Source organism: Rhinatrema bivittatum, chromosome 1, assembly GCF_901001135.1.
Source record: "Rhinatrema bivittatum chromosome 1, aRhiBiv1.1, whole genome shotgun sequence".
Lineage (NCBI taxonomy): Eukaryota > Metazoa > Chordata > Amphibia > Gymnophiona > Rhinatrematidae > Rhinatrema > Rhinatrema bivittatum.
In genome coordinates this window covers 513,012,060-513,025,198 of record NC_042615.1, presented here as the reverse complement: position 1 = coordinate 513,025,198, position 13,139 = coordinate 513,012,060, and the positions used below count along the sequence as shown (strand labels likewise).

At 46.1% G+C, this 13,139-nt stretch overlaps 1 protein-coding gene across 1 annotated transcript; it reads right to left on the bottom strand.

The window, feature by feature from the left end:
* Positions 1 to 1,353: 1,353 nt before the first annotated feature.
* On the bottom strand, positions 1,354 to 8,803 carry LOC115096743 (transcription cofactor vestigial-like protein 4). The gene is made up of 5 exons (XM_029611813.1): positions 8,434 to 8,803; positions 5,892 to 6,054; positions 5,048 to 5,345; positions 4,447 to 4,570; positions 1,354 to 3,852 (listed from the first exon to the last, which is right to left on the bottom strand). Exons 1-5 carry the CDS (start codon positions 8,498 to 8,500, stop codon positions 3,626 to 3,628), a joined length of 879 nt encoding a protein of 292 aa, XP_029467673.1. The 5' UTR covers positions 8,501 to 8,803; the 3' UTR covers positions 1,354 to 3,625.
* Between the last annotated feature and the right edge of the window lie 4,336 nt (positions 8,804 to 13,139).

Below are 13,139 nucleotides of genomic sequence, written 5' to 3'. Positions count from 1 at the left end.
CCGCGTTCCAACACCCCCTCTCTGGAATCTCACTCTCTTCACACACACACACACACACACACAACCCAGATGAGCTGTCACTCACTCACTCACTCTCATTTCCTTCTGCCTCTGGTCCCATCTCCCACCTGTTCATCTGAGCCTGAGGAAAGATTCAGCTTCAGCTGCACTGCTCCAGTCTTTGGAATACCCCTCCATTGTATGCAAATATATCTCATGCACATTCATTGTGGATATCCTGAAAACCTGACTGGGTATGTATGTCCCGAGATCTGGCTTGAGAACCACAGCTCTAGAACAGGGGTCGACAATTCTGGTCCTCAAGGGTCACAACTCACTGAGGTCTTCAGGACAGCCTAAATGAATATGATGAGACAGATTTGCATGCACACTGCCTCAACTGTATGCACATCGCTCCGATGGGTATTCCTTAAGGCTATCCTGAAAACCTCGCAAGTTTGTGGCCCTTGAGGGCCGGAGTTGCCCACCCCTGCTCTAGAGGGAGATGTTCAAAGGCGTGTGTGGAGACAGCAGGTTCTCAGTGTGGTTGATAGAAAGGAGCTAAGAGCCAGAGGGCTGAAGCACGGCAGTAGAAGAAATGCCTGGTTGCTGGTGGAAGCCATTAGCTCCTGGGAGGAAGTTGACATCCCCATCTCTGAGCAGTATCCTGTCTGGAGGAACCATGGAATTGTGAGTGAAAAGCAATCCTCCTGCCACACAATTAATTCTCCTGTGAGAAAGAAGAATCCTAGAGTGAACAGAGGAGAAGGATCCAAACGTTCTCAGAAAAGGCAGGTGTAAGCAGCACACTACAAGTCTTTGTGCTTTCATATGAGAAGATATCTAGCAGGGTAAAAAAAAAAAGAGCTTTAAAGGGGAATATCTCAGGTTTGACCCATGACATGCACAGTCCACAGCGCAAAACCGTGTACACTTAAGTCACGCCTCTGGAGCAGCCTGTAAACATTTTCGCATGTAAATAACATCAGACCAGTTTTGGAACGACAGCTTTGGCATTGCCTGCCATCTTTCCACCTCCTGACTAAAATAAAACTGCTGCCACGGAGTGAAGAGGTCATCCCTGACCGGCTGTTTTCACCCCGGGTCCACTTCACCAGCTGAATGACCACAACCTAAAGACCCTGAAGATTATTCAGGAAGACCCCCTCTTGACCATATGTTTACACTGATATGAATTTAAAAAGAGACAGAACCAGACTGCATTCTTTTTTTTTTTTTTTTTATATTTTCCATAACAGTAAAAAATACAACTGACATTCAACAATGCTTCTGAAATCACAGAGTTCCCAGTGAATCCTTTTCTACATATATTACTTTCATTATGAGTTTCATTCCCCTTAGGAATTAAAAAAAAAAAAAAAAAAAAAAAGATTATACCCATATCCAGCCTAAAGTACCATAGGAGAGACAGAGCAAAACAGCAACAAAATCAGTTACTTCTACAAAAATACAAAAAAGGATCACCTTAATTTATATTTAAAATGCAGTGAAGGGAACCAAAGGCAGAGACAGACAGAAGACACAGAAAGTAAGAGAGAGATGTGAGAAGGGGGGGGGGGGGGGTGAGGAAGGGAGGTGAGAGAAAAGACAGAACCAGATTAGACAGGGAGGAAAAAAAACTGAAGGAAAGAGACAGCTCAAAATTTAGACATCTGAAAACTATCTGAATTGTAATTTCTTCAAGATCAGGACTCTCCATTAACCCAGAATACTTTTACAACTTTATGTTAATGATTTACTGAACACGCCCCCATTCCTTCCTCTCCACAGTAGCGTGCTATACCTAGTAGCTTCCAAATCTCTAACAGTCGTAGAGAAAACACATCCTGACCTTCATCATCCATTGCCTCTCTGCGGCAAGTGGGTATAAGGATATGGTAATCAGTAAATTCAGACAGATGTGACTTGAAGCTTGCAGGAAACTCATGTCATCTGATTATAAGCGCAGTGTTGCGCTGGTAGCTCCTTCTGTAATACGTTGTGGAAAAATTCAAACGCAGGCTGCAAGGTATGCGAGGGGGGAAAGCGGCACCGAGGCCCTGGGAATGACTTCCGGCAGTGGACCACACTTGATTCCTCTTCAGGAGGGAAAGATCTAAAGAACCCTCCTCAGCTTTGCACATAATATTTTCTCATCTGGTCACCTATACCTGTTGATGAATAAAATCAATCTTGATTTTTGTCTTGTCTGTCTGTGAGTAAACGTTTTTGGCGTGAGGGATTCCAGTCCCTACCAGGCTGTTGATGGCCTTTTCAAAACTAGAACCACTGATTCCTGAAGCAATACCTGCAGTAGAGCTCAGGTAGAGGGGAATCTGTAATGGATGCACCCTGGTAGTAGAACAGTCCATCCTACTTTTTTAGACCTTGATCAGCTTATGCTTTTTCCAAGGGAGCACACACTGAGGTCCCTATGTGAGTGCAGAGACGAAGTAGCAACATGTCCCATCTGAAAAATGGACAATGACAACAATTCTACCTTCTCAGCAAGGACTAATATTAGCAAGTTATAAAATAACTTCTCTGTCCTACTCATAGGTATCCTTTCCTTGTTTTTCCTAATCTATCTTATTTCTTATGTTTTCACACTCTGATTTGTCCATGCTGTATTTCTGTTTTACGTGTATCAGTGTGATACCTGCATGGGGTTCTGATGAATATCTGCTCTTCTGCTGTCTGTGCTGTATTCTTGCTTTATGTACACCAGTGTAATGCCCACACTAGGCTCTGATGAATATCTGCTCTTCTGCTGTCTGTGCTGTATTCTTGCTTTATGTACATCAGTGTAATGCCCACACTAGGCTCTGATGAATATCTGCTCTTCGGCTGTCTGTGCTGTATTCTTGCTTTATGTACACCAGTGTAATGCCCACACTAGGCTCTGATGAATATCTGCTCTTCTGCTGTCTGTGCTGTATTCTTGCTTTATGTACACCAGTGTAATGCCCACACTAGGTTCTGATGAATATCTGCTCTTCAGCTGACTGTGTGTGCATGTTATCAGAACCCTCCATGCAGGTGTCACACTGATAGAGATCAACACTGCAGCGCCCATTCAATATATTCACATTTACAAGCAGGAGGAGCTTTCAAGACCTGATTTCTAACCTTTTTGCAAAGATGTTACTTCAAAGAACATAAAATAAAATGCAATGGCTTCACTGTTTCTTTTTACTCTGATTTGCCTCCTGTATCCTTCCCTCCCTGGGATTGGGCAGGCTTTTTCTGGAAAAGTTTGTGGTCCCCGGTACAAGTTCTTGGTATATCTGTGAAAGCTGCCAAAGCCCGGTGATCCTCTCCTGTAAGCTGCAATCAAATTTGCCTTTAAACTTTCTTTGTGTCTCCTCGATCTTTCACACTAAAAAGGGGTGAAATCTCCAATCATTCCCTGAGAAAAATCTGTGAATAATAATGATTATTATTAGGAAATGTTTTACGTTAATGGAAATACATGGAAGCCATGCCAATCTCCAATGAGAGGAGTCCTACAGAACAGGGCAAACAAAAGGTGCAGAGACAAAGTTCAGTCTGGAAGACATGAGAAACTGAAGCGCCAACAGCGCGGAGGGGAAAACGTGGGCGATCCAGGCAGCAGATTCCCTACTCAAGAGGCATCTGTGGTCTGGCAGGTGGGAGAGGAGGGGGGTGAGGAGGAGGCTGCAGCACGAATGAGGAGCCACCTGGAGCCCAGAGCCTTGGAGAAATGATCGTCTACGCAGCCAGCAATGGAGAAGGAGCCAGCAGAGTCCGGAGCAACATACGGTCTTCCTAGACTGCGGAAAAAATGCTCTTCTACCCCAGGGTCGCAGTCTGACGTTAAGATGTTATAGCCTGGGAAAGAAGAGAAGGGGAGGAGGAGTTAGCGACATCTGGGTGTGTATGCATGCTCTTGCACAGCCAATTGGCAAACAGTAATTCCAGGACTCCTTTCCTCCCCGCCCCCCCGTCACTGTCCCAGTGCTGGGCATATACAGAGGGCCTTCAGTCTCCAGGACTATGAGTCCTTTCCCTGTCCTAGCCAAAGTTTTTCTAAGTTGCTGTGGGCAAGTTCCACTCACTGGCAAGTTTACTCATCTGTGCCCTTCTCTTCCACTGCCAATTCCTGGCGCTGCGCTTTCCACCTTGCCGCACCCCTATGCCTACAGTAGACTTCCCAATTCTGATTCGGTGCGTCATGCTCCCTTCTCTGGCCATATTCAAGTCCAGACTAAAAAAAAAAAACCCCATCTTTTTGAGTCTGCTTTGAAATCCTAAGCATTTCTCTACAATAAATACACTTTCCACGGACTCTTGTTTTTCATGTATTTATCTGGAATAGACTGTAAGCTCCAAAGAGCAGGGACTGTCTCTTATGTGTAACTGTACAGTGCTATGTGCATTAAAAAGCACTTTGAAATAAGTATATAGTTGCAAGTTCATTCCCACCTGTTTTGCTGACTTGCTGACAGGAGAGTGCTGAATAGTGAGTCCGAGTCTGGGGTGCTGTGAGTGGCTGCTGGAGAGATGTCTTAGTCTGGTTAGAGACGCAGGTGATCACTGATGGTCTCATCTATGGGAAACAGACAGAAGTCTCCTTATCACTTCCCCACAACATGTAACGAGGAAAGATCAGAAGTGTTATTTGGGAGCAAGACAAATTGAATAATAAGGAAATTGCTTCTTCTAACTCAGGTGAAAGTCTTCTTTAATATTAAATGTGTTAGAATAATAACTTGAGTTTATATGAATACAAGCATACATACATGTAGACAATTCTGAAATGGATGACCCAGAAGCACAAATATGGCACATGAGCTGCAGGACATATTCCAAATGGGAGAAGTTAACAATATATTTCTCCAATTACAGGAAAGAACCAGGGATTCGAAATGAGGCCCAGGGAAATAAAGTGACTCCCCTGAGGTCACATGCAGAGAGTAAGTGATAGGGCAATGTATTAGAATTGAGGAACAGAGAGATAAAGTGACTCCCCCAAGATCAGAAAGACAGAGCAAGTGACAGAGCCGGGGATTAGAATCGTTTGTACCTGCTGTAAAATGGCAGCAGACAGAGGTCTGGTGGTTGCACTGTCAGGTTTTGCCATGCTATGCATTTTCTTTATCAGTGCAAGTGGCTCCTCGTTAGGCTGCTTTGGCTCTGGGGCACTGTCTCTATGGTGCAGCAGTAGTGAGGCCTGTGGATGGGTGGTGGACAGACGTTCTGTATCTGGGAGACAGTGGTGCAGGGCCTGCTCCAGGGCCACCTGCTGGAGGGGGCTTTGCACAGGGACCTCTGCTGGCTTTGCCACGGTATCATGGAGCTTTGCCCCGGAATGCGGTGTTTCGCTGTAATCAGAAAATATCCGAAGAGAAAGTAAACATTTCTGCTTAATTTGTGCTGTCTGTTCAGGACATACAAACAAGAGCGTGAGCATCCATCAATGGACTAAAATTATAAAAGGCAACATATTAGCAATAAAAGAAATTAAATAAGTGTTTAGTAGCATTTGAATAAATTATATATTTAAGTTATATTCTGGAAAAAATATACCCTGTTCTAAATCAAGCCTATAAATCAAAAAGATAGAAGCTATCAGAAATTACCTTGGACACACATTGCTATCTGACTGGCTCTTCCTGTATGCATGATGTCATATATGATATCATAGTATTGCTCCTGCTTAGCATGTGATGTGATTTATGATATCATAGTACAGGTAATTTGATATTATAGTACTGTATAAATCTAAAATGTCTGTGATGTGATTTATGACATCACAGTAGTGCTCATGCAGTACGTGATGTGATCCAGGCCTTAGCCCTGGATCGCGCTGAGGTGGTGGAGTGTAGTAAGGATCCTTTTGACAGCTCTGGTGTTGAGCACCTACTTACACAGAGAGGGGTGGTGGGGACCTCCTCATCTTCAGAGCCCGTGACTCCAGGGAGCGACTTAGTCCCCGCCTTTCAGGGCTCAGCTTCCTCTTGACTGGATAAATGGGGATCCTGTGGCTGCAGACAGGGTGGAACCGCTCCTCTGACTTCAGGCTTGGTTGACCTGTAAACAAATAGAGGGTAATACATGTAACAGATACCCTGCCCCCCCCCCCCCCTTATTCTATTGGTTTTGTTTCCTGAGGTGATATCAGTATTTATGTTTGTAAAAACACCTGCTTCTTATTCAGATGATACTAAACACTCCTCCTACTGTTATGAAATTATGTAAACTGATGTGCTGCTCATTACCACTGCCCGATGCAGGTGTCACAGTGCTACATATAAAGTGGGTATACAGCACAGACACCCAGAGAGCAAGTGAAGGGAAGATCTGGGTTTGATTTCAGGGTCAGCTGGGACTAGGAATGCTGCAGAGGCACTATTCACAACCACTGGGGGTAGGGAGTCTCAACCAGTGCATAACGGTAATGCCTACTGGCCAGACTCAGGGTACATGTGTACCAGATTTCAAAAGGAGCCACAGACTGGGGCCCCTGGCCAAGGACCGATCCCTCATTGGCTGGGCTAGATGGGAGATTATAAAACATTAGAAAACCCATGTCTAATTACAAATGATTGCCCATGGGGGCCATAGCCCAACAGAGGATGACTCAAATGGAGCTGGAAGCCCACAGGAGCAAGAGGTGGCTGCTGGGCAAAATGCCCCCAAAACAAAATGGGTGCTGCCTTAATTAAAAGATGCATGCCTTTTATTCCCAAAAGATATAAATGTTCTATTCTAAGAAATAGTCTGGATTAGGAGAAAAAAGGAGATTTGAGAAGACAAAGAGAATACAAGGGGGTCAAGAAAATGGCAAGTTAATTATGCGAGCTGTGTGTCAAAGAGTTTCCACAGAAGAGAGAAAAAAGAATGGAACATAGGCCTGGTGACTTTAAAATCCCTCCTGAGGTTTTCCTGAAACTATGTAACCAGCAATAAATTATATCACAGTTTTACTGCATCTGATTGGTTCATACCAGCTGTGATGTCACTGCACCTACCAATTAAATGGCACTACAGCATGGCATCCTGTGCAAGGTTACTCTCCAAGCAATGGCTACTCTCAGGAGCTGCTGAAAGGATTGCAGAAAGCTTAAAAAAAACCCCAAAACCCCAAAGTGATTCATTGATAGCTGGGGCACCAGCTCATGGCTTCTCCATTCTCACACATCAGTGAATGTAGCTTCTTTTCCAAAGTATTTACTGGCACTGTGTCTTACATCAAGAAATCAAACTGTGGACGAAGGCATTTTTCGAAGCCATGCAGAAACCCCACAAAAACATCTGAGAGTTATATTCAAATATGGCTGTCACAGTAATAGAAATAAGGGATTTGTGCTCACCATGTGTACAGTCATCTGCCTCATCACAAAAAAATTGCACCATGTTTTGTATAAGTTCATTATAAATGCAATAAAATTGTAACTATATATATATATATATATATATATATATATATAATTTATATATATATATATATATATATCTCATGCTTTTTGTTTGGTAGCTCAAGGTCAATTACATTTAGGAATAGGAGGTGTTTCTCTGTCCCCACAGGGCTTTCTATCTAAAGGATCTACTTACTACAGCTTTTCTCCCATTCTGGGTCTATGAGAAAAATACTGTGCAAACGGGTCCTAAATTTGTACCTGTGGCGTTGGAGGGTGGAGTTGCGTGGGGTCACAGGGAGCAGCAGTAGTAGTTGAACCCTGGCTTCCCTGGTTTTTACCCTAGTGCTCTAACCACTAGGTTATTTCTCCCTATACATAAAAGATTTAAATAAATACAGACTCAAAGCGAGGGCTTAGGGGCAAGTAAAAACATGCTTAGCACGGATCGTTTCACAGACGTGCTTTTCTGTTTAATCTTTGTGTGCCAGCTCTAGGTGCATATTTCTCTCTCTCTCAATAGTGTTTTGTTTTGGGGTTTTTTGGTTGCAGGAAAGCTGATTTTCTGCCTGCCTTTACATACTCGCTCGCGGCACGCTTTCTTTGCTTAGTTTGGGATTCCTGCGGTTTCGGTCGCCCCTGGCTTTTGTTTTCCGCACGGTGCCCGAAGCCTAGAAAGCTCCATTGCTGTCAAATGCATTCCTGCCAGTCAGCGCCTGCGAGGGAGACGAGGAGGCTTCGTCTTGCCCGAGGCTCCCGGGGAGAAGGCATGGGCCGGGCATTCAGACTCTTGGGGTTCCGGATGGGGATTTATCCTACGGCGCTGGAGATCGCGTTCGGCAGGCGACGGGCGCTGGGGATCGCGCACGTGCCCCGGGTTTGGGGAGGGGGGTGGGGTGAAGCGTACTGGTGGCTCCCAGGGATGAAGGATGGACAGAAGATAAAGGGGAGAAATAAAGCTCTGGCGGTCTTATCCCCACCAAGAAAAAGCAAGAAAGCGTCCCAGGAAGTGGGTGAAAGCCAGCGCCGGGGGGGTTGGGGCTCCACCTACCTTCCAGGATGTAAACCTTGAAGCCGCTGCTGATGCCGGTGGTGTAGTGGAAATCCGCCACCGCCATCGTGCCCTGGCCGAGAAATGGGGGTGTCCGATCTTCACCGGGAGCGTGGGGGCGCGGAAAGGACGGGGACAGAATTCCCCTTCCAAAAAAATGTAAAACAAAAAAATATATACTATAAATAGATGTGCAAGTATAAATAGATGCAGGTATCTGGACGTCTGTGGGGAGGGAGGGGAGAAGCGCGTGCTTCTTGTTTATTAAAGTTTGATCTGTGCACAGCCGGGGCCGGAGAAGTGACTGGGGAAGCCCACGCTGTCTTCTGCCTACAGAAGGAACAGCCTGAGAGAATAATTGCACAGTGCAGCAGCAAATACCCGGCCACCTCCGATTATACCCGAGGGAGGGTAAAGGAGGAGGCAGCCTGGTGTCAGGAGCCAATCCAATCCCAGCTCCCTCTTTTGGTGCCCTGGAGGAACCCCTCCCGGCTCCCTCCAGATCTGCCACAATAGGTGGGACCAAGGGAGGGAGGGGCTCCGGCCCCCCCAACCAGCAATTGTTTGCGGTCAAGATGGGGGTGCTGAAGTGCCTCAGATTCCACAGGAAGGATGTAAATTGATCTGATGCAGCTTTGCATCCCTGTGCCAGTCTGCCGAGCCATCCAGTTCCTTGAAACCAGTAATCTAAAAGTGAGAATCTGTGTCCCTGTGCCAGTCTCCTAAATCCATCCAGCCCCCTGAAACTTGTGACCTAGAGGTGAAACACTGTGTATCTCTGTGCTAATCCCTGAGCCTATTCAGTTCCCTGGTACCGGTGAGAATGGCTCTGTTTTCTGGCTGTACCAATGTCCTGAGCCATCCAATGCCATGAAACCAGTGATGTAAAAGCAAGAGTCTGTGTGTCCCTGTGCCAGTCCCCTAAGTCCATCCAGTCCCTTGAAATTTGTGACCTAGAGATGACACGCTATGTATCTCTGTGCCAATCCCTCCGCCTATCCATTTCCCTGATACCAGTGATCTAGAAGTAAGAGAGAGAGAGAAACTCTGTATTCCTGCACTAATGTCCTGTCGTCCAGTCCCTTAAAACCAATGATCTAAAAGTGACATCTGTTTCTCGTCCCCCTGCACCAATCCCCTGAGCCTATCTAATTCTTGAAAATCAGTGACTTAAGAGGTGACAAACTCTGTATCCATGTGCCATCCAATCCCCTGAAACCAGTGAGCTAGAGGTGACAGGTGCTGTATCACTGTGCGAATCCTTTCAGCCAATGGAACCGATGCAATAAATGAGTGCAGCAAGTGGACACTCAGTCAATTGCGCGCCCCTAGTGCCTTCTTGGCAGTGGGCGTCCAGGAGAGATCGGCTGTCCGTGGGTTAGGAAAGCGGATGCTCGATTTTACGAGTGTCCATTTTCCTAAACGGTGCACAGCCACAGGTTAGGAAAATGGACTCTTAACTGACCACCGGCACTTTAAAAAAACCTTTTAAACTTTTGGTTCCTCCAACTTTTGGTTCCTCCAACTTAATATCACCACGATATTAAGTTGGAGGATGTACAGAAAAGCAGTATTTTGGACGCGCTACTCTCCTTATACCATAAGGGGCTATGGGCGCGCGTCCAATCACAGATTAAACAGTGCGCTTGGCTGTGCGCACTGTTCTACATCAGCCCCAATGTTTCCTCAAATTTTTTAGAAACTGCATGCTCAAAAATGTTCTTTTTGCGCAACCTCTTATAAGCCAAGTTCAAATTTGTGCACTATGAGCCAGTATAATGCAAATACTATCAGAATTTCATGTGTGCGCTGTGTTTTGCTGTGTGCACAGACTTCACGACCTGTGTGCGTGTGCACATGCGTACAGCTTAGAGGGAACAGTACTCTCAGCCCATTCAGTCCCGTGAAGTCAGTGCATCCCTGTGCCAGTTCTCTGATTTAGGATTTAGGCATGGGCAACATAGGGCAACTGCCTCCAGCACAAAATTCTGAGAGGTGCTGGAGCACTGCTGACGCTTGCTGCCCTCCAGGCCTGCAACCCTTTCTTCCTCCAGGTCACCTGCCTGCTGCAACAAGAACTTCCCCTATGCTCCAAGCCGGTCCTCACAGTGCTCCAGCCCTAGCACAGGTTGCCCTGGTAACAGGAGGCCTGTGCTGTAGCAGGGGGTGGAGCGCTGCGAGGCCTTCTGGGAGCATCCATGCGCCAGTGGTAGGCCCCATGTTTGTTTAGGGGATGCTCTTGCTGCAGCGCTGACGGGACAGGACCTGGAATGGGAAGAAAGCTTGTAGGCCCAGAGGTGAGGGGGGGATGTGCCACATTACAGCAAGGGGAGAAGGTGAGATCTGGGCAGGGGCCCAGCACCCTCTGATTTCTGGGGGAAAGGAGGATATTGCCTTCCCTTCCCTCTCCCCAACCGATGTACTGGATGGGACTTCCCCTCTGCACCTCCATGATTTTCTGTGTGGGGGGGAGTCTAACCTCCCACAACCTGTACCCTTTAATGATTTCCAGGGGTCCCTCATCATTGCCTATGGGTGCCAAAATTGTAAATCTGACACTGGACCCTGAGGTGACAGGCTCTGTATCCCCGTGCCAATCCCTTGAGCCATCAGTCCGCTGAAATCAGTGATCTAGAGGTGACAGGATCTGTATCCCTGGTCTGACCCCCTGATCTGGCATTGAGAGGGTTAAACTATCTTGCATCAAAAGCAGGTTGAAGAACTAAGAGATTCCTGCCTTGACATGCTAGGAACACAGCTAGCATTGGGAAGCATGCTGCCTGGTTACATTTTTTCCATTACCAGTCTGGAATGCAGGGGAAATGCAGGGACTTGTTCCAGGTTTGTCCTTTCATGCATTCACCTTTGCTATCCGTGTGTCTGTCAGCGCCCAAATCCAACACCGGGGGGGGGGGGGGGGGGGGAGAGGGGAAATCCAGAAGAATTTGCAGCCACTCTGCTAGCTAATATATATATTTTAGCATTACTATATCTGGCAGAGAAAAACATTAAAGTGCACCCTCCTTTTAAAATTCGATTTTCTGTTCCTATTTTTATCTCCATCCCTAAGGCGGTCTTTTCTTTATAATGATTTTTAAATCGTCACTTGCTTTGTTGCTCCCACTATTACAAATCTAGGTACTAAACTGGGGGACGCTGCTGTGTTGATTGTCATCAAATCCTCCTGCAGTCATCACACTGATATATGTAAAGCATAAATACAGCACAGACTGCTGAACAGTGCACTCAAGGGATGGAGATAAACAGGAGAGTGTGGCCATAATTAAAAGGTACACACATTTTAGTCACCCCTCCTCCAAAAAAAAAAAAAAAGAAACAACCGAGGGCAAACCATGCGTTACTGACAAGGACCTCATCCTTATTGAACTGAGGTAGTTTTTCAATAGGGTAGGTGGCAAGACCATGCTCCACTTTCCTCCCAAATTTGACTCCCAATTGGTCCAAGGACAGAAGAGTTAATGTGGCCCCAGAGACTCAGGTGAATGACTTGAATCGCTGCTGTAGCCATGGCTGGATTTAACACCCACAGGCAGAGTGCAGCAAGTGCTATGCAAGCACATGGCCATGAAGCAAGCAGAAGCAGGTTCCTCTTTAGTCTGGATATTTGGTGCCTTCAAAGGTCGCTGCCCCAGGCAATTGCTTATTTTTCCTATGCCTAAATCCAAGCCTGGCTGTAGTGCTATCAGCCCTGGTTGAAAAGCATTACAAAAAAAGAAATAAGGGCTGTCATGGTAACTCTCACAGGGCAAGTCTCTTTCACACACACATTTTGGACCTTTTCTCTGGCTGCACAGTAAGGCTTCTTCTGCCGCTGGCTGCAAGGAAAATGCCAGCGGCCCTGCAGTGACTCTTCTCTGGCTGCTGGATCATCCTTTTGCTGGCGGGGAATGGGAATTCCATCAGCACTTTGCAGTTCCGCGCCGCTGGGCCCTTCCTTTTGCTTGGGGGAGTGGGAACCCTGCCAGCATGTCACAACTCCGCGCCACCGCGGGACCTTTCTTTTGCTGTTGGGGAGTGGAAACCCCACCAGCATGTCGCTGCTCCACGCCGCCAGCACTGCAGGTTTTCCTGTTGCCAGAGTTTGCCTGAATGAAGGGTGAAGCGGCTGTGGCAAGGAAGGTTTCAGGGGGCAATTTTGCCACCTCAAAATCTTGCCATCTGAAGTGGCTGCTTCACCCTGCTTCATTATAGAACCACCCCTGATTCCAGGGGTTACTGGTAAGTGTTACTCCAGTCCCTAGACTAGTGTTATTACACTCTTTGTCTGAGCTCAGTGTTTTCCTGTTGACTAAGTGCTGGAATGGTTATCTGTTAATAATCAAGTTTTGTTAGTTTGTCCACAGTTGGCTTTTTTAGAGAATACTGGCAAGGCTGATGTCACTGCAGGGGTGTATATACTGCGATGTAAGCTTTGCTCTGTATCCATCTGCTGGTAGAGGTGCATAACCCACTGGTTCTGGATCCACCTGTCCTTATTAAAGAAAAGGAAATTATTAGGTAAGTAGTGATTTTTCCTTCCCAAGCATGAAGAGTATGGGATTTTTAAAAAATCCTTATTAGTTTACATTTTTAGGTGTTATTTTTTTTTTACTTTTTATTTAAATGAGAAGCACACACATCAGAGAGAACATAAAATATGATATGTTAACTGGCTGACATTGTTCAGTTCACCAAGAGGACAGGAT

Coding starts and splice junctions, on each gene's coding strand:
- LOC115096743 (XM_029611813.1), bottom strand. CDS start 8,500: ATGGCGGTGGCGGATTTCCACTACACCACCGGCATCAGCAGCGGCTTC. Junction 6,055..8,433: donor CAAGGTTTACATCCTGGAAG/GTAGGTGGAGCC, acceptor ATTTGTTTACAG/GTCAACCAAGCCTGAAGTCA. Junction 4,571..5,047: donor CTGCTGCCATTTTACAGCAG/GTACAAACGATT, acceptor TGTTTCCCATAG/ATGAGACCATCAGTGATCAC.